Here is a 22,015-nt window from a genome sequence, read left to right on the forward strand (position 1 = left end):
TATTACAAAATCTGCAGTATATCATAGTAATAGAACATATTACAAAATCTACAGTATATCATAGTAATAGAACATATTACAAAATCTGCAGTATATCATAGTAACAACATATTATAAAATCTGCAGTATATCATAGTAACAGAACACATTACAAAATCTGCAGTATATCATGGTAACAGAACATATTACAAAATCTGCAGTATATCATAGTAACAGAACATATTACAAAATCTGTAGTATATCATAGTAATAGAACATATTACAAAATCTGCAGTATATCATAGTAATAGAACATATTATAAAATCTGCAGTATATCATAGTAACAGAACATATTACAAAATCTGCAGTATATCATAGTAACAGAACATATTACAAAATCTGCAGTATATCATAGTAACAGAACATATTACAAAATCTGCAGTATATCATAGTAATAGAACATATTATAAAATCTGCAGTATATCATAGTAACAGAACATATTATAAAATCTGCAGAATATCATAGTAACAGAACATATTACAAAATCTGCAGTATATCATAGTAACAACATATTATAAAATCTGCAGTATATCATAGTAACAGAACATATTACAAAATCTGCAGTATATCATAGTAACAGAACATATTACAAAATCTGCAGTATATCATAGTAACAGTACGTATTATAAAATCTGCAGAATATCATAGTAACAGAACATATTACAAAATCTGCAGTATATCATAGTAACAGAACATATTACAAAATCTGCAGTATATCATAGTAACAGAACATATTATAAAATCTGCAGTATATCATAGTAACAGAACATATTATAAAATCTGCAGTATATCATAGTAACAGAACACATTACAAAATCTGCAGTATATCATTAACAGAACATATTACAAAATCTGCAGTATATCATAGTAACAGAACATATTACAAAATCTGCAGTATATCATAGTAACAGAACATATTACAAAATCTGCAGTATATCATAGTAACAGAACATATTACAAAATCTGCAGTATATCATAGTAACAGAACACATTACAAAATCTGCAGTATATCATAGTAACAGAACACATTACAAAATCTGCAGTATATCATTAACAGAACATATTACAAAATCTGCAGTATATCATAGTAACAGAACATATTACAAAATCTGCAGTATATCATAGTAACAGAACATATTACAAAATCTGCAGTATATCATAGTAACAGAACATATTACAAAATCTGCAGTATATCATAGTAACAGAACATATTATAAAATCTGCAGTATATCATGGTAACAGAACACATTACAAAATCTGCAGTATATCATTAACAGAACATATTACAAAATCTGCAGTATATCATAGTAACAGAACATATTACAAAATCTGCAGTATATCATAGTAACAGAACATATTACAAAATCTGCAGTATATCATAGTAACAGAACATATTACAAAATCTGCAGTATATCATAGTAACAGAACATATTATAAAATCTGCAGTATATCATGGTAACAGAACACATTACAAAATCTGCAGTATATCATGGTAACAGAACACATTACAAAATCTGCAGTATATCATAGTAACAGAACATATTACAAAATCTGCAGTATATCATAGTAACAGAACATATTACAAAATCTGCAGTATATCACTAACAGAACATATTATAAAATCTGCAGTATATCATACTAACAGAACATATTATAAAATCTGCAGTATATCATAGTAACAGAACATATTACAAAATCTGCAGTATATCATGGTAACAGAACACATTACAAAATCTGCAGTATATCATGGTAACAGAACACATTACAAAATCTGCAGTATATCATAGTAACAGAACATATTACAAAATCTGCAGTATATCATAGTAACAGAACATATTATAAAATCTGCAGTATATCATACTAACAGAACATATTATAAAATCTGCAGTATATCATAGTAACAGAACATATTACAAAATCTGCAGTATATCATAGTAACAGAACATATTACAAAATCTGCAGTATATCATGGTAACAGAACACATTACAAAATCTGCAGTATATCATAGTAACAGAACATATTACAAAATCTGCAGTATATCATAGTAACAGAACATATTATAAAATCTGCAGTATATCATAGTAACAGAACATATTATAAAATCTGCAGTATATCATAGTAACAGAACATATTATAAAATCTGCAGTATATCATAGTAACAGAACATATTACAAAATCTGCAGTATATCATAGTAACAGAACATATTACAAAATCTGCAGTATATCATAGTAACAGAACACATTACAAAATCTGCAGTATATCATTAACAGAACATATTACAAAATCTGCAGTATATCATAGTAACAGAACATATTACAAAATCTGCAGTATATCATAGTAACAGAACATATTACAAAATCTGCAGTATATCATAGTAACAGAACATATTACAAAATCTGCAGTATATCATAGTAACAGAACATATTATAAAATCTGCAGTATATCATGGTAACAGAACACATTACAAAATCTGCAGTATATCATGGTAACAGAACATATTACAAAATCTGCAGTATATCATAGTAACAGAACATATTACAAAATCTGCAGTATATCACTAACAGAACATATTATAAAATCTGCAGTATATCATAGTAACAGAACATATTACAAAATCTGCAGTATATCATAGTAACAGAACATATTACAAAATCTGCAGTATATCATGGTAACAGAACACATTACAAAATCTGCAGTATATCATAGTAACAGAACATATTACAAAATCTGCAGTATATCATAGTAACAGAACATATTATAAAATCTGCAGTATATCATAGTAACAGAACATATTATAAAATCTGCAGTATATCATAGTAACAGAACATATTATAAAATCTGCAGTATATCATAGTAACAGAACATATTACAAAATCTGCAGTATATCATAGTAACAGAACATATTACAAAATCTGCAGTATATAATAGTAACAACATATTATAAAATCTGCAGTATATAATAGTAACAACATATTATAAAATCTGCAGTATATCATAGTAACAGAACATATTATAAAATCTGCAGTATATCATAGTAACAGAACATATTACAAAATCTGCAGTATATCATAGTAACAGAACACATTATAAAATCTGCAGTATATCATAGTAACAGAACATATTACAAAATCTGCAGTATATCATAGTAACCGAACATATTACAAAATCTGCAGTATATCATAGTAACAGAACATATTATAAAATCTGCAGTATATCATAGTAACAGAACATATTACAAAATCTGCAGTATATCATAGTAACAGAACATATTACAAAATCTGCAGTATATCATAGTAACAGAACACATTATAAAATCTGCAGTATATCATTAACCGAACACATTACAAAATCTGCAGTATATCATAGTAACAGAACATATTACAAAATCTGCAGTATATCATAGTAACAGAACATATTACAAAATCTGCAGTATATCATAGTAACAGAACATATTATAAAATCTGCAGTATATCATAGTAACAGAACATATTACAAAATCTGCAGTATATCATAGTAACAGAACATATTACAAAATCTGCAGTATATCATAGTAACAGAACATATTACAAAATCTGCAGTATATCATAGTAACAGTACATATTATAAAATCTGCAGAATATCATAATAACAGAACACATTACAAAATCTGCAGTATATCATAGTAACAGAACATATTATAAAATCTGCAGTATATCATAGTAACAGAACATATTACAAAATCTGCAGTATATCATAGTAACAGAACATATTATAAAATCTGCAGTATATCATAGTAACAGAACATATTACAAAATCTGTAGTATATCATAGTAACAGAACATATTACAAAATCTGCAGTTTTTAAATACATTGGCCCATAATTACTAATACTGTCAACTTTTGACATGTTGTCCAGACATGCTAAAAGTTTACATTGCATCAGGTCTCAGAAGTTACAGCCGAATGATGTATGTGGCTCACTTTTGGCTATCACTTAAAGGGGTATTCTGAGATAATTCTTTTTTTATTTTTTATTTGACTGTGCTACATGGGCTGTGTAGTTTATAATCTAGTGTCTGTACCTGTGTAGGATGGCTGGTCTCGCAATTATTATTTGACCATTGCCCTGATGTTTCTCTATTTTTATTTTTTTATTTGACTGTGCTACATAGGCTGTGTAGTTCATAATATAGTGTTTCTACCTGTGTTCGATGTCTGGTCTCGCAATTATTTGACCTTTGCCCTGATGTTTATCCTTAGCAGCATACAAAATGAGTGTTGTCTCTCTGGCTTTTTCTACATTGCAGTGCGGCCTGAGTAATTGTATCACTAGTCAGGTGTTGAAATGTAGCATGGCAGTGCTTCAATGGGTTCAGCGACCACTAAATGGGAGAGAGCGAATTCTCCAAAGGGCTGCAAGGAATTGTAGTTTTAAGCACAACACTCATGGAAGGGAGCCTAGCTGTGCTGCAAAGGGTGGGGTGGCTGATGTTTTGGAGAGAGAAAAGTGACCTCACACTTACAAACAAGGGATCCTGGGGATTGTTGTTGGAGGGAGGGAACTCCAACAGGAAATAGCCAGTTCATACACACATGCCAGCAGCGATATGGACAACTTAGGACAAGGCAATTCACCACCAACAAAAGCACAAATCCTTGCGAAGCATGTCCATTACTGTCTGGCAGGTAAGTAATAAAGTCACCTTATGTTGGATAACCCCCTTAAATCTAACTCATTCCCAATAGACTCTAATGCAGAAAATGAGTTTGGCAGAGCAGCTGGTGGGGGAGTGTAGAAGTCTGCTGCACACTTCACCAGCTTATAACTTGCGATCTAAACTTTTCTCATATCTAGACATCATGTTAAAAGTTATTCCAAATGACAGTGATGCTTTGAATTAGACTAATCTAAAAAAGGAGCCAGATTTATCACAGTATTTCAGGCTGTTTGATAAACCTGGCACAGAAAAGAAGAGGAAATCCAGCTCCCAAGGTGCAAATGCAATAAAACCTAACGTTTACTTCATCCAATTAAAAAAAAAAATCTGTGGAAGTGAGTGGTCACTCTAAAATCAAACTGAAACGCCGACACATTTCGAACATAAGCTCTTAGTCATACTTGCTATACTTCAAAATGTTCACATCACAATTTTGGCCCACTTTTTGGTGTCTCATGCTATATAACATTGAGATTTATTCTGTATCCATGATTACATAAGATTTCACACCCACAGCAATCTCCATTAGAAGAAGGTGGCTTACATAGGGTTACAAAAGCTTTAAGAGTTAATCTTTTCTCTTTCCCAGCTCGCCAGTTTCTCAAGTTTCAACAACTTGCTGTGACTTACTAGGAAGTGAGCTGTATAACCATTGCATGGAAATTGTAGAGGTTTGCATCGGTAAGCAGAAATGTGGGAATTAGAAGTCTTGAGGCGTAAGGAAGCTGGCTATATTGTGTTGCTTATATGTCATGTACACTAGATAATTGTTATATGTTTTTCTTTGCATCCTACAGCGTAGAATTAATGGAGCTGTGCCACCATGACAAGATTCCGTAGAAGAACATGTATCACCTTAGCAGTTTTTATTTTTATTGTTTGCTCTATTATGATGGGCTTGAAGTCACTGAGACCTGAAACAGCTGCTTTTGGAAATCCTTTTGGCCTTGGCCTTTTACCAGAACTTCAGAAAGTCACTGTTTTTGATAAAAATTCAGGCATTAAAATGAGTAACCAAGAGCGCACCAAAAAACAGGAGGATAAAGTGGCTTCACCCAAACCTGCCGACCTGGACGTGGAGTTTCCTACTCCAAATTATGACTTTCATGTCTTTTATTATACCTGGTATGGAAATCCTCAATTTGATGGAAAGTATATTCACTGGAACCATGACCAGTTGAAACATTGGGATGCCAAGATCGCTGGCAATTACCCGACTGGAAAACACAATCCTCCTGAGGACATTGGATCAAATTTCTACCCAGAACTAGGCTTGTACAGCTCGAGGGATTCTTCTGTTCTTGAAGCCCACATGAAGCAGCTACGATCGGCAGCTATAGGTGAGCCCTAAGATGTATGGTATATTTATTTAGTGTTGTATAATGTTACTGTTCTTGCTTTATCAGGGTTTTGTTATTTATATAAAGTTTTATAGTAAGTGCTCTTTCACGCGGCCGTCTGCCCCCGTAAATTCATGCCCGTTCTGTAATCTGTTTGATCATTTTTCAAACGGGTTGCAAGCGGCTGTAAAATAATCCCATTGATGTCAATAGGATTTTTTTACAATCCTTTATCATGCGCTTGCAACCGTTTGCTTCCTGTTCCGTTTGTTATGACAGGGAAAAGACGTGGCATGCAATATTTTTTCTCCCCTGAAAAATAACGGAATAGAAACGGATATTAAATATTTAACATTGAGGTCTATAGCAAACGGATGAGCATATAATGTCATCCGTTTGCACCCGGTTTCTATTATCATTTTGAGCATGTTATTACTTCTGAACATGAGTGAAATCAGCAAATTCTTGCTGTGCTGCGGGATTACTATTACGCCCATCATGGAACAGACTTGTTTCCATGATTGGAGTAGTAGTTTCCAGGCTGCGGGAGTCTGGGGAGGCTAGATTAGTGCTTGCACTACTACCCCCAAAATGCAACAGAGTCTGTTACATGTTGGGGGTAGTAGTACAGGTGCTGAGGGATTGATTGCACAGTCACTTCTGAGATCCGATGCGATCAGAAGTTATTAACCAGGGGAGCGGGTAGCATGCTCCGCAACCCTGCGATGTAGATCGTGTGTGTGTGTTTTTACTTTCATTTTCAAATACCCCGCCGGGAGCCCTGAATGGCTGGCACAGAGGGGCCATTCAGGGCTCCTGGCGGGGTTTTTAAAGTCATTAGCGAGGATTGTAATGTTGCACTACACTGGCGGCCGGGGAAACATTGCGCTGCATTCCCCTGCTGCCCTGACACGCTGCAGGAGGGCAAGATCTATAGGTAGCGCAGCGGGGGGCAATATACATACATAGTGATATATATCTGTCCCCTGCAGCGCTTCTATACACATATGTCCCTCGCAGCGCTATCTGTGAAAAGTATGCTATCAGCAGCGCATCTGCTGGCCAGGAAGCGGGCGGCATTGCGCTGCCTTTCCCGGCCAGCAGCATGATGCACTGCTGATAGTATGGTTCACAGATGCGCTGTGAGGGACATATGTATGCGCTCGCTGGTGGGGGACATATGTAAGCGCTGCGGGGGGCAAAATATATAGCTAACGCAGCGGGGGGCAATATACATAGCTGGCGCAGCAGGGGGCCAGACATATAGCGCTATATGTCTGGTCCCCCACTGCACTAGGTATGTATATTGCCCCCAGCTGCGCTACCTATAGATCTTGCCCTCCTGAAGCGCGTCAGGGCAGCCGGGGAACGCAGTAATAGAATGGTCCGTTTAGAAGGCAATAACGGACAAAATCTAGACAGGGGACAACGGCCGTGTGAACGTAGCCTAACCTAGGTTTATTTTGGTACACTTGTGTACTCAGTAACACGAATAGAAAGCAATTTTTTTTCCTAGATTTTTTTTCCTACAATTGTGTTAATAGTATTAGTTCTGTTAAGATACTTGTTCCCACGGCTGTTCATTTTAGCAGTTGTTCACCATGAATATACTGTATCAGAACATCACCTCTAGCAAGGATAATAGATTGGTTAGGTTTGTGAATGCTTGCTTAGAAACTTTTCTGTGCCTGCGTTATACTATATATTGTATTATTTAACCCCTTAACAACTCAAGTATTGTTTCCTCTTTGCCTAATTTCTCTATCTACAAACCCATATTAAGGCTTGTTTTTTTGTGAGACCAATTATACTTTGTAATGACAGATCTTACATTTACATCAAATATGCTACAAAACTAGAAAAAATACTTGTGAGGTGAAATTAAAAGACTGTTAATTATTATTATTATTATTATTATTTTTTTTTTTTTGGGGGGTGGGGAAGGGGCTCATATGTATATATGATCACCTAGGTGACCTGCATGCACTTATATTACTTATCTTTAGAGAAGTGTGGCTTCACACTCGCTCTATTGCACACTTGGACCAGAGGGATGATATTAAAATCCTAGAACCTGATGTGGCACTTGCATAACTTGTATATCTCTAAATATGTATGCATACAAATAATTGGTGGACAATATTGCTGATAAGGGAGTTGGCATCCCCACCTTCACATGATTAATAAACCGGACATCATCCTCAACTTTGCTATTAGAGGTGTCCAGAGTATTCACTTTATTTCTATATTACAGATTGCTGGAAGGCTTATATATCTTCGGAAATGCATACAATGCTGTATGCTTGTTGAAGATCCATAAGAGTAGTTGCCCTGTCCCTGGCTGCCCAATTGTGTCTGGGTGCCTGGGTATGTTAACTTCCTCAAGAATATCAGTCTCTATGTGGACCGGCTTTTGGCCCCTTTTGTCACAACTCTACCTTTGTTTATTAGAGATACGAAGGATGCAGTCATGAAGCTGCAGATCCTATATTTCCAATTGGGACGTGAAGTCTCTATATACAAATATAAAGCATGGTTTAGGTTTATGTGCTGTTCAACAATTTTTTTTGAGAACAAAAGATAGACAGTACAGTGTGCACAATCCGTTTATTTGGGCACTATTCCATTTTTACTTCAGAAATTCACAATAATACACCTTCAGGAATTCACAATAATACAAATCACAATAATACAACAATTTCTTTGGATCATAAATTGGCACTGTCATTAAAACAAATTTTTGCTATTGCACTCCTTATAGTAAATAAAAAATATTTCTAATATACTTTTTTTTTTTTAAATAAATTGAGTTTTCTATGTTTTATTTGTGCTTAAAAAAGCTCAAGAGCACATTTTCCCCCATCTCATACACAGACTTTGGACCGAAGCCCAAACACAGGAAGTGCAGCCTGGAGTGCTGAGGGGTGTGTGTCCAGCCTCATCCAATCCTAGCTCCTCTCACACTTAACTGCCATATGCTGTTGGTTGGACACGACCCCCCCCCCCCCCCCCAACACTCTAGACGGCACTTCCTGTGTTTGGACTTCAGTCCAAAGTCTGTGTATGAGATGGGGGAAAGCACAAATAAAACATAGAAAACTTCTTTTTTTTTAAACAAAGTATATTAGAAATGTTTTTTATTTACCATAAGGAGTGCTATAGAAAACAAATTGTTTTAATGAGAGTTACCATTTAATTGTCATGCTCATATAGAGATCTCTCGTCCACAAATAGTTTTCTAATAGTTTTCAATCCAAACCCATCAAAAGGGAGCCCAATAGGGTAATGTGTATTGGCACGCATGACCAAAATAACAGGAAGATTCTGGGAATATTGGAAAGGTATTGACCTTGACTGCTGACTCTGACCTAAGAGAGGTGATTTCACATTTTTAATCTTTAACCTACTGTCGTGGATGGAATTTTAGAGATCAATTTGTATGCTGAAAAACCAAGTCGCGTGGTTGAGGATAATGTCTGATTTATTAATCAAATGGAGGTTGGGATGCCAACTCCCATTTTAGCAGTATTGTCCACCAATTCTTTGTATGCCTACATATTTAGAGATATATAGGTTATGCCAGTGCCACTACACCCTTTCTGTTTAGGATCTCAATATCATTTTGGGCCAAAAATCGTTGTTATGAATACAGTATTTATCGGCATATAACACGCGCCAGTGTTTTAACAGGGAAATTTCTGTAAAAAAAATAAATAAATGTAAAATAAATTACGGTACTTGTAAGCTCTGAACTTAATGCCACATTATTCCCCCTGCTCCTTAGACTGATCATTCCTCCCCTTTATTACCCCCTGTGCCGCAACATTACCCTCACTGGGATACCCCCCCCCCCCCCCTGTACCTCATCATTTTCCCCTTGTTCCTCATAATTTTCCCTCTTGTGCCTCATAATTTTCCCCTGTATTCCCCCCCTTGCTTAATCATTTTCCCCCCTGTGCATCATCATCCACCCCCCTGCTTAATAATTCCCCCCTCTCCTTCTCCCCTGCTTTTTTATTTTATTTACCTGGCCGGGCTCCGGTAGCCTCAGATGGCGGTTTTGCTGGGTCAAGCACTGCGCAGCATCAGGGTTGTCACTCATTAGTCCCTGCAGTCGACGCTGGTCACTGTTCTAAAGTGGATGCAGCGCCGGCTGCTGATTGTTAACAAGCAGCCGGCGCTGCAGCCACTTTCAAGCAGTGACCGGCAGATTTATAGGCATATAACACCCAGATAGGGTTTTTGCCTTGTATTTTAGCTTTAAAATTGCGTTTTTAAATGCCGATAAATGCGGAACCTGCTGTTAAAAAAAAAAAAAAAAATCCTTCTTTAGTAAAATATGTCTGTCATCTATCTCTTTACCAAAATGGTACACGTAAGTGACTATTTCTATTTGGAAATAGATGTATGAATACTTTAGTATATATATCCATTATCTATGTCCTGCTTTACCATAATGTCCTGCTTTACTAGAATATGATATAACCTTTATAAATGTGGTAAATCAATATGGATGTATAAAGGAGGACTCACTATGAAGAGATTTTTAGAACCCTTATGCCTGTAGAGTGTGTGTATGTGTGTGTATGTGTATATATATATATATATATATATATATATATATATATATGGAATAATTTAATGGAGAGAGTAATTGGTTCATTGTCATGCTGGAAATAGCTCTATGGGTTCACTTTTATTAATATGGTGACATCAGGTTCATGAATAATATGCTCATGTTGGTTTTATTAAAAAGGACACGCAGTATATGACAGGGTATTTTGTATACTTAGGCTACCCCAAGTAGGAATACACAGTTAAGTGCACGTAGTCGCACCTTTTCTCTATTTAGCAGCCTTAAATTTGTCAGTCAGCGCAGGTCTCACTGCGCATTGTGGCCTCCGCACATGTGCAGTGCAGGCGCCGTCCGGGATTTAGTGCTGGTGCAGGTTGCTATGAGCAGTTATGGCAGAAATCTGTGAACCAATAAAGAGCTTAAAGGGGTACTCCGGTGGAGTAAAAATCTTAACCATTTCTGTACTTATCAGCCTCTGTATGCTCCAGAGGAAGTGGAGTTGTTCTCTTCTGTCAGACCACAGTGCTCTCCGCTGACATTTTAGGAACTGTCCGGAGTAGGAACAAATCCCCATAGCAAACCTCTCTTGCTCTGGACAGTTCCTGACATGGACAGAGGTGTCAGCAGAGAGCACTGTGGTCAGACTGATAAGAAATTCAAAAAGAAAAGATCCTCCCCTGGAGCATACATTAGCTGATAAGTACTGGAAGGATTAAGATTTTTAAATTGAAGTAATTTACAAATCTGTTTTAAAGGAGTAGTCCAGTGGTGACCCAGTGGTGAACAACTTATCCCCTATCCTAAGGATAGGGGATAAGTTTGAGATTGCGGGGGGTCTGACCACTGGAGCCCCCTGCGATCTCCTGTACGGAGCCCCGACAGCCCGTGGGAAGGGGGCGTGTCGACCTCCGCACGAAGCGGTGGCTGACACGCCCCCTCAATACAACTCTATGGCAGAGCCGAAGCGCTGCCTTCGGCAATCTCCGTCTTTGCCATAGAGATGTATTGAGGGGGCGTGTCGGCCGCCGCTTCGTGCGGAGGTCGACACCCGCTATCTGGCCGGAGAGCTGGGGCCCTGTACAGAGAGATCGCAGGGGGCCCCAGCGGTCGGACCCACCGCGATCTCAAACTTATCCCCTATCCTTATGATAGGGGATAAGTTTTTCACCACTGGACTACCCCTTTAACTTTCTAGCACCAGTTGATAAAAAAAAAAAATATTTTCCACTGGAGTACCCCTTTAACTGGGGCAGATCTCTGTCAATTCTAACTGACTTGTAATTGTCCCAAGTGGTTTGGCAGTGTAAAATGTCAGTCAGCTGGTGTTCAAATAGAACTACAAAGTGTGTGGATTCTAGTTGCTGATTGAATTGCCTGGTTGTCAATCATGCCTGCATCACCAAAGGGAAGTTATACAGGGTGGGCCATTTATATGGGATACACCTTAATAAAATGGGAATGGTTGGGGATATTAACTTCCTGTTTGTGGCACATTAGTATATGTGAGGGGGGAAACTTTTTAAGATGGGTGGTGACCATGGTGGCCATTTTGAAGTCTGCCATTTTGACACATCAAACTTATTGGGAATGTCACAAGAAAAACAATGATGTGCTTGGTTTTAACGTAACTTTTTATTCTTTCATGAGTTATTTACAAGTTTCTGACCACTTATAAAATGTGTTCAATGTGCTGCCCATTGTGTTGGATTGTCAATGCAACCCTCTTCTCCCACTCTTCACACACTGATAGCAACACCGCAGGAGAAATGCTAGGACAGGCTTCCAGTATCCGTAGTTTCAGGTGCTGCACATCTCGTATCTTCATAGCATAGACAATTGCCTTCAGATGACCCTAAAGATAAAATTCTAAGGGGGTCAGATCAGGAGACCTTGGGGGCCATTTAACTGACCCACGATGACCAATCCACTTTCCAGGAAACTGTTCATCTAATAATGCTCGGATCTGACACCCATAATGTAGTGGTGCACCATCTTGCTGGAAAAACTCAGGGAATGTGCCAGCTTCAGTGCATAAAGAGGGAAACACATCATCATGTAGCAATTTCGCATATCCTGTGGCCTTGAGGTTTCATTGATGAAGAATGGCCCCACTATCTTTGTACCCCATATACCACACCATACCATCAATTTTTGTTGTTTTAACAGTCTTGGAGGGATCTATCCAATGTGGGTTAGTGTCAGACCAATAGCGGTGGTTTTGTTTGTTAACTTCACCATTCACATAAAAGTTTGCCTCATCACTTAACAAAATCTTCTGCGTAAACTGAGGGTCCTGTTCCAATTTTTGCTTTGCCCATTCTGCAGCACCTGAAACTACGGATACTGGAAGCCTGTGCTAGCATTTCTCCTGCGGTGTTGCTATCAGTGTGTGAAGAGTGGGAGAAGAGGGTTGCATTGACAATCCAACACAATGGGCAGCACATTGAACACATTTTATAACTCATGAAAGAATAAAGTTACTTTAAAACCAAGCACATCATTGTTTTTCTTGTGAAATTCCCAATAAGTTTGATGTGTCATATGACCCTCTTCCTATTGAGAAAACAAAAGTTTGATTCAAAATGGCTGACTTCAAAATGGCTGCCATGGTCACTACCCATCTTGAAAAGTTTCCCCCCTCACATATACTAATGTGCCACAAACAGGAAGTTAATATCACCAACCATTCCCATTTTATTAAGGTGTATCCATATAAATGGCCGACCCTGTATAACCCCCAGTCTACGTAACCTAGATGCCATTTTCCCTTGAAAAAGCCACAGCAGTGGTAAAAGAGAGTGTGAGTTTGTGTGTGGAGTGGGGGGTCATGTTCTAGGATTTTAATATCATCCCTCTGGTCCAAGTGTGCAATAGAGCGAGTGTGACTGCAGCCACACTGCTCCGAAGATAAGCAATAGTTGTGCATGCAGGATACTTGTTTGGATAAGAGAATTATCTAGTCTTTATAGATACCAATGAGATCAGTGTGTGTGTGTGTGTGTGTGTGTGTGTGTATATATATATATATATATATATATATATATATATATATATATATATAATATAAAATTAGGGATCGACCGATTATCGGTTTGGCCGGTATTATCGGACGATATTCACGATTTTGGACATTATCGGTATCGGCAATTACCTTGCTGATATGCCGATAATGCCCCGCCTCCCCATCTAGAGACCGCTGCTGCCCCATTGCCTCTCCCATCCCCGTTTTTATTTTATTTATTCGCCTGGGGAATAGCCGATAACTTATACTGGAATATCGGTATAAGTTATGGGCTATCGCCCTGAAAGGTCACAGACTATCGGTAAAAATCAATATCGGTCGATCCCTTATATATAAATTTCCAACCAGAACGAAGACACGGCAAACTGCAGCGGTGTATGGGTGAATAAAGTGGCTAAAAGTTTATTGCACCAACAAGTACATGCAACGTTTCGGCCACATGGCCTTTCTCGTGCTTGAGAAAGGCCATTTTGCCGAAACGTTGCATGTACTTGTTGGTGCAATAAACTTTTAGCCACTTTGTTCACCCATACACTGCTACAGTTTGCTGTGTCTTCGTTCTGGTTGGAAATTGCCTTATCCAGTGGTGGCACGCTGGTTGGACACTTGCAGATCCACTGGGGACTCTTTAGTGCTGACTCCTTACTTTGCATATATATATATATATATATATATATATATATATATATATATATCCAACTAGCTTTTGCCCACGGCTTCGCTCGCGTTAAATTTGGGGCAACTGTTTTGCGATCCTATAGTAATGAGGCCACTCTGGGTAAAGTCTACAGGCATCCAAACAACCCGAAACATTACATCTGCTGTTTCATGGAATTGAAGATCGACATCCTTTGAGGACTTTTACCGAGTCTGCGCGCAGGGGAACCCGCCTTCTCGCGCTGCTTATATACTGCCAACAGTCCTCATATTTCGTCCTCATATTTCGTCCTCTTATTTCGTCCTCTTATTTCGTCCTCCTATCTTGTCCTCCTATCTCGTCCTCCTATCTCGTCCTCCTATCTCGTCCTCCTATCTCGTCCTCCTATCTCGTCCTCCTATCTCGTCCTCCTATCTCGTCCTCCTATCCCGTCCTCCTATCCCGTCCTCCTATCCCGTCCTCCTATCCCGTCCTCCTATCCCGTCCTCCTATCCCGTCCTCCTATCCCGTCCTCCTATCCCGTCCTCCTATCCCGTCCTCCTATCCCGACCTCCTATCCCGACCTCCTATCCCGACCTCCTATCCCGACCTCCTATCCCGACCTCCTATCCCGACCTCCTATCCCGACCTCCTATCCCGACCTCCTATCCCGACCTCCTATCCCGACCTCCTATCCCGACCTCCTATCCCGTCCTCCTATCCCGTCCTCCTATCCCGTCCTCCTGTGGGAACATACATTTCCCATTGATTTGCATGGGTCTTTAAACAAAAGCCCCGACCCTCACAAATGGGGGTAGTTAAGGGTTAAATTAACTATCCTATATTTTAAGTGGACATATAAGTAACATGTGACCAAATATTGTCGAAATATCTCAAGCCGTTTGGAAGTTATGCTGTAACATATATTTTATATATCCCGACCTCCTATCCCGTCCTCCTATCCCGTCCTCCTATCCCGTCCTCCTATCCCGTCCTCCTATCCCGTCCTCCTATCCCGTCCTCCTATCCCGTCCTCCTATCCCGTCCTCCTATCCCGTCCTCCTATCCCGACCTCCTATCCCGACCTCCTATCCCGACCTCCTATCCCGACCTCCTATCCCGACCTCCTATCCCGACCTCCTATCCCGACCTCCTATCCCGACCTCCTATCCCGACCTCCTATCCCGACCTCCTATCCCGACCTCCTATCCCGACCTCCTATCCCGACCTCCTATCCCGACCTCCTATCCCGACCTCCTATCCCGACCTCCTATCCCGACCTCCTATCCCGTCCTCCTATCCCGTCCTCCTATCCCGTCCTCCTATCCCGTCCTCCTATCCCGTCCTCCTATCCCGTCCTCCTATCCCGTCCTCCTATCTCGACCTCCTATCTCGACCTCCTATCTCGACCTCCTATCTCGACCTCCTATCTCGACCTCCTATCTCGACCTCCTATCTCGACCTCCTATCCCGACCTCCTATCCCGTCCTCCTATCCCCACCTCCTATCCTCCCCACCTCCTATCCCCACCTCCTATCTCGACCTCCTATCTTGACCTCCTATCTCGTCCTCCTATCCCGACCTCCTATCCCGTCCTCCTATCTCGACCTCCTATCTCCAACCATCCCGACCTCCTATCCCGTCCTCCTATCCCGACCTCCAATCCCTACCTTCTATCCGGACCTACTAACTCGACCTCTAATCCCGATCATCCCGTCCTCCTATCCCGACCTCCTATCCCGACCTCCTATCTTAACCTCCTATGTCGTCCTCCTATGTCGTCCTCCTATCTCTTCCTCCTATCCCGACCTCCTATCCCGTCCTCCTATCTCGACCTCCTATCTCCAACCATCCCGACCTCCTATCTCGTCCTCCTATCCCGACCTCCAATCCCTACCTTCTATCCGGACCTACTAACTCGACCTCCAATCCCGATCATCCCGTCCTCCTATCTCGACCTCCTATCTCGACCTCCTATCTCGACCTCCTATCTCGACCTCCTATCCCGATCTCATATCCCGACCTGTAATATGTGTACCAGGTATTGAAATATCTCCAGCTGTACGGAAGTTATGTGGGAACATACATTTCCCATTGATTTGCATGGGTCTTTAAACAAAAGCCCCGACCCTCACAAATGGGGGTAGTTAAGGGTTAAATTAGTGGACATATAAGTAACATGTGACCAAGTATTGTCGAAATATCTCAAGCCGTTTGGAAGTTAGGCTGTAACATATATTTCCCATAGACTTGTATGGGACTTTAAAAAAAAAAAAAAAAAAAAATTTTTCACCCCCTTAAGGGTGGAATTTCGAAAAATCCTTCCTTATTCCTTGCCTACGTCTTAAAAACAACACCTGTGCAAAAATTCAGGTTTCAAGGGTTTAGACTGGGCGTTGATGAGTCAGTGAGTCAGGTCTTCTCTTTTTATATATAAGATTAGCAATTATTAAATTGATTCCAAACTCTCCCCCATGAGCAAGACCAAAGAGCCATCTACTGTAAGTATGTCAGAGACAAGATTGCAGACCTACACAAGGCTGTAATGGGCTGCAAGACCATTGCCAAGCAGCTTGGTGAGAAGTTTACAACATTTGGTGCAATTATTCACAAATGGAAGAAACAGAAAATAACTGTCAATCTCCCTTAGTCGGGGGCTCCATGCAAGATGTCATCTTGTAAAATTCAGTGATCATATAAATGGTCAGGAAGCAGCCCAGAACTACACAGGAGGCATTGTAAATTATCTCAAGAAAGCTGGGACCATAGGGGGAGATTTATCAAAACCTTTCCAAAGGAAAGCAGCCAATCAGCAACCAATAAGCTTACTTCTTTCATTTTTAACAAGGCCTCTGCAAAATGAAAGAAGCAATCTGATTGGCAACTATTCCTTTGCACAGGTTTTGATAAGTCTCCCCCATAGTCACCCAAAAAATAATTAGTAACACACTACACCTTAAAGGACTGAAATCCTGCTGTGCCCACAAGGTTCCCCTGCTCAAAAAGGACATGCATAGGCCTGTCTGAAGATAGCCAATGAACATCACAATGATTTAGAGGAAAACTGTGTGAAACTGTTTGTGGTCCTTTGGCATCAACTCAACTGGCTGTGTTTGGAGAAAGAGTGCTGCCTATGACCTCAAAACCTCATCAAACATGAGGGTGGAAGCATGCTTTGGGATGTTTTTCTGCTAAGGGGACAGGACAACTTTATTGCATGAAAGAGATGGATGGGGCCATGTACTATCAAAGCCTGGGTAAGAACCTCCATCCCTCAGCCAGGACATTAAAAATGGGTCATGGGTGGGTATTCAAGCATGTCAATGACTGAAAACACATGGCCAAGAAGTGGCTCAAGAAGAAGCACATTATGGTATTTGAGTGGCCTAGCTAGTCTCCAGACCTTAAATGGTACCTCTCATCAAATAAACTTTTGATATATTTTAGATTAATGAATGTTGAATAACTTTCCAATAGCATGTTAATGAAAAATATGCTTCTTTCTATTGTATTTTTCCCGATCAGTCCTGTCAGCAAGCATTTCTGACTCATGCTGGAGTCCTAAACACTCAGAGCTGCCAGCCTGCTTTGTTCTCAGACAAACAGGCTGTGAACAGAGCAGGCTGGTAGCTCTGAGTGTTCTCCTTTGTGAACAAAGCAGACTGGCAGCTCGTAGTGTTTAGGACTCCAGCATGAGTCTGAAATGCTTGCTGCCAGGACTGGTAGGGAGACCCCTAGTGATCATTTCTTCAAAGTGGAAAATTTAAATAGAAAGAAGCATATTTTTTAATAACATGCAATTGTAAAGTTATTCTGCATACATTAATCTATAATATATCAAAAGGTTTTTTTGATGAGAAGTACCCTTTAAACCCATAGAAAATCTGTGAGTGTTGCTGAAAGTTCGATTTGCCAAATGTCCGCCTCAAAACCATAATGACTTGGACAGGATTTGCAAAAAAGAGCTGCACAAACCCCCTCCTGACATGTGTGTAAACCTGGTGGCCAACTACTAGAAAAGTATATCCAAATAGAACAGGAGGGCACTGCCGTATAAACAGAGCCAAAGATAAAGCTGATGGAGCCAGGGGAAAAAGTCCATATCGGGGTGCCAGGTAAGTATATACATACAATGAGTCAATCAAAAGGTAAAGAACGAAAAGACTTCCTGCTCTCACCGGTAAAGTAAATCCAAAAGAGTTTTATTCATCCACAAATTGTGACATAGGACAGACATCACCGGGTGCAGGGAGGGAGATGGGCACAGGCTGTTTCGTTTCAATGACGCATCATCCAGTTCATTGGTCTTTTCGTTCAAGAAAAGATTTACATCTGTGATTGCCAACAGAACTAATTCATGTTACCTCTGCACAGTCATAAAACCATTGAGAGGAAACAATGCCTTACAGGCATCAAAGCTTCCTGTGTGATATCATTTACAAGCTTCAGTCTGTCTCTCAAATGCTATTTTTCATGAACAGGGGGTCCAGAGACTGTTTATATAGTGTCAAAACTATATTACACTGGGTCAGATCATAGAATCCAATGGCTTTAAAGGGGTTGTGCGCTGCCCTGCCTTTCGGAACTCTGCACGCAGCGTCCGGAATGTTCATTACTCCGAACGCTGTGTGCGGGCTTCCATGTTCGCGGCCGCCGGGCGTGACGTCACCCCCGGCCACCCTCGTGACATCACGTCCGCCCCCTCTACCAAAGTCTATGGGACTTTCGTTGAGGGGGCGGGTGTGACGTCACGAGGGGGCCGGGCGTGACGTCACACCCGGCGGCCGCGAACACGGAAGCCCGCACACAGCATTCGGAGTAAAGAACTTCCGCACGCTGCGTGCGGAGCTCCGAAAGGCAGGGCAGCGCACAACCCCTTTAAGTACCACATCTATGTTAATAACACTCAAATATACCTGCTATCCAGGATCCAGGAGTTCCTGTTGGCTATATCATAGTTCTTAACATGGGGAAAACAGAACTTATTGGGGGCAATAAATAAAAACTGTGTAAACAAAAACTGCCTGATTTTGCCAATAACAACCAATCACAGCTCAGCTTTCACTTTACCAGAGCTCATTTAGATATGAAAGCTGAGCTGTGATTGGTTGTTATGGGTAAAACCAGACAGCTTTTGTTTTCACAGTTTTTATTTCTTCCCCCAAATAAGTTCTATTTTCTCCATGTTGAGTTTTAAAAAGCTAACCTTTTATCGAACACTCGTGCTCTCCCTCAATCCATCCTCAGTCCGACTGCAATCCGACTAATCCACCTCTCCCCTCGCTCTTCCCTTGCCTCTTTCCTCCACTGATCCCTTCACTGGCTACCCATTGCACTGTTTAAACAAATTCAGTTGAATTTGCTGTCCCCTCCATATATCTCTGAACTGATCTTCTGATACCGCCCTTCATGTAATCTCTGATCCATTCAAGACTTCAGTCTGTGCTCTCCTCTTGTTCGCACCTCACATGACTGTTTGCAAGACTTCTGCTGTGCTTTCCCCATATGCTGGATCTCGCTACCCTAACCCATGTGGCTCTCACCCACCATCAAGACCTTCAGAACCTGAAAACCTATATGAACCCTGTTGTGAAACAGTGCAGTACCGGATGATCGGTGGTCTCCTCAGTTCTGTTTCCCTCCTCTCACCTTGTAGGTTGCAGGCAGGGCCCTTACTCTTTCTCCCCCTCATTCTGTCATTTACTCTCTCATGCTCATTGTATTTGCTTTTGTGTTAGAATATGCTTTTTAAGCCCTTATATGAACAGTGCCCTGGAACCAAGGGCACTCTAAAAAAAAATAATGTTAATGAAAATTTTTACGACTGCAAATTAAATTGTTACCCAATTGTCACAGCAAGCAGCTTTTTTAACCATCGGCTACAAAATGAAGGTTGTCTTTTGGTTGCTGTAGGCCACACATTCAGGTTTCTTATTGCAATATTTTAACAAATGCTTCTGTAAATTCCAAATAAACAGTAAAGATTTCTAATATGAACAACCATAAAACTCGTTCTACGTTGCAACATAAAAGGCCAACACGTGAATGGGTGACATTAAACTCATTTCATACCATGTATTATCCTTCGGCATTCCAGTCTACAGTCACTGGCGCCTTTTATCACTGGAACAGTATGAGACATTTTCAGGGCAATTGAACAATGTAAGGACTTCTATTACAACTGTGTGAAGTTATAAAATACCACTGTGAGTGCAGTTGTGATGCATTGTTAAAATTAAGAATTCAATGACCCATCTTAAGGGATGATCTGTGAGAAGAATACTTGGACGAAATAGAAGATTTGGTCTCTGTCCACAGCTCCGCGCCCTATTTTAGATGTAGTTTGACTGCTTTCTGATATTCACCCTCTTGATAAGCAGTGGCCAAAATGACTGATATTAGGACACGTTAGGGTCAGTTACATTTTAGAAATGACCTCTGACCTGTGTTTAATGAGAAATACATTCTCCCAACATCCTTTATTTCTGATCAGAAGTCAGGTGTTTGCATTATATAATAGCTCTCACTTTATAAATATTTAGGACGCCCAAAATATTAACGTAAATCTTAACCCCTACATGTACATTGCAGTGTCCTGGTACTTGTACATGTATGGCGAGCAGTTCTGCAATCACCGCGTCTCCTGACACGGTGAACGGAACCGGCCGGCTCCTATCAGCAGCTGGGACCTCATGGATAATGGCGATCAGCGCTCCAGCTGATGTCTACCATTAACCCTTCAGATGCCGTGATCAATACCGATCACGGCATCTGAACTATGGCAGAGGTTTACACAAACACATCGGACCACCCATGGTGAAATCCTGGGTGGTCCAATGTATTAAGATGGCAGCTGGAGCTCTTCTCACCTCCTCCGGCCTGCTCCTTTAGTCCTTCTCTCTGGTCTGCCTTCTAACAGACCAGAGACGTAGATCACAGATAATACTGATCAGTGCTATGCATAGCACTGATCAGTATCTGCAATCCAAAGATTGCAATCAATAGTCCCCTATTTTTCCATTTTACAAAACAAAAAGTAAAAAACAAAAAGGAAACAAAAAAATCAACATAATTTGTATCGCTGTGTGCGTAAATGTCTGAACTATTTATATAAAATGTTAATGATCCCTTACGGTAAACGTATAAAAAATAAATTAAAAAGTCCTAAACTGCTGCTTTTAGACACATCACATCCCAGAAAAAATAAAGAAAAAATGATCACGTAGTCATATATACACAAACGTGGTAGCATTAAAAGCTACAGATCACGGCGCAAAAAAGTAGCCCTCATACAGTATATAGAAAAATGAAAACGTTTTATAGGGGGTCAGATTAGGGCAATTTTAAACAGACTAAATAATTATTTTTTTTAAGCAGTATAATACATTTAATAATAAAATGAAAGGTGTCATTACAAAGTACAATTAGTAGCGCAAAAAAAAAGCCCTCAAATGGGTCTGAAAATGGAAAAATAAAAAAGTTATGCCTCTTAGAAGCGATGAGAAAATAACAAAAATGCAAAAATAAAATTGTCTATATCCTTTTAGGCCAAAATGGGTTGTGTCCTTAAGGGGTTAAAATCCATCTGTATGCACCAATAATGTATAAATGGTGTTTTCAGATTATAAGTGGACCTGAAGTTTTTTTTATTACAATGCAGTTAAAGGGGTACTCCGGTGGAATCTTTTTTTTTTTTTTTA

At 39.9% G+C, this 22,015-nt stretch overlaps 1 protein-coding gene across 11 annotated transcripts in view; it reads left to right on the plus strand.

Annotated features, from left to right (window-relative positions):
• The window catches only part of MANEA (mannosidase endo-alpha), a 53,234-nt gene that overhangs the window by 13,533 nt on the left and 17,686 nt on the right, over positions 1-22,015 (plus strand). For 7 of the 11 annotated variants that reach the window (XM_056566132.1, XM_056566136.1, XM_056566139.1 and 4 more), the window contains exons 3-4: positions 5,330-5,421; positions 5,538-6,080. In XM_056566132.1, coding sequence (XP_056422107.1) covers positions 5,564-6,080 — 517 coding nt within the window. In that variant the 5' untranslated portion in view covers positions 5,330-5,421; positions 5,538-5,563. The remainder of the gene's footprint in view (positions 1-5,329; positions 5,422-5,537; positions 6,081-22,015) is intronic. The other 4 variants (XM_056566140.1, XM_056566142.1, XM_056566141.1 and 1 more) reach the window with 1 other exon arrangement.

This window comes from Hyla sarda, chromosome 3 (assembly GCF_029499605.1).
Source record: "Hyla sarda isolate aHylSar1 chromosome 3, aHylSar1.hap1, whole genome shotgun sequence".
Classification (NCBI taxonomy): Eukaryota; Metazoa; Chordata; class Amphibia; order Anura; family Hylidae; genus Hyla; species Hyla sarda.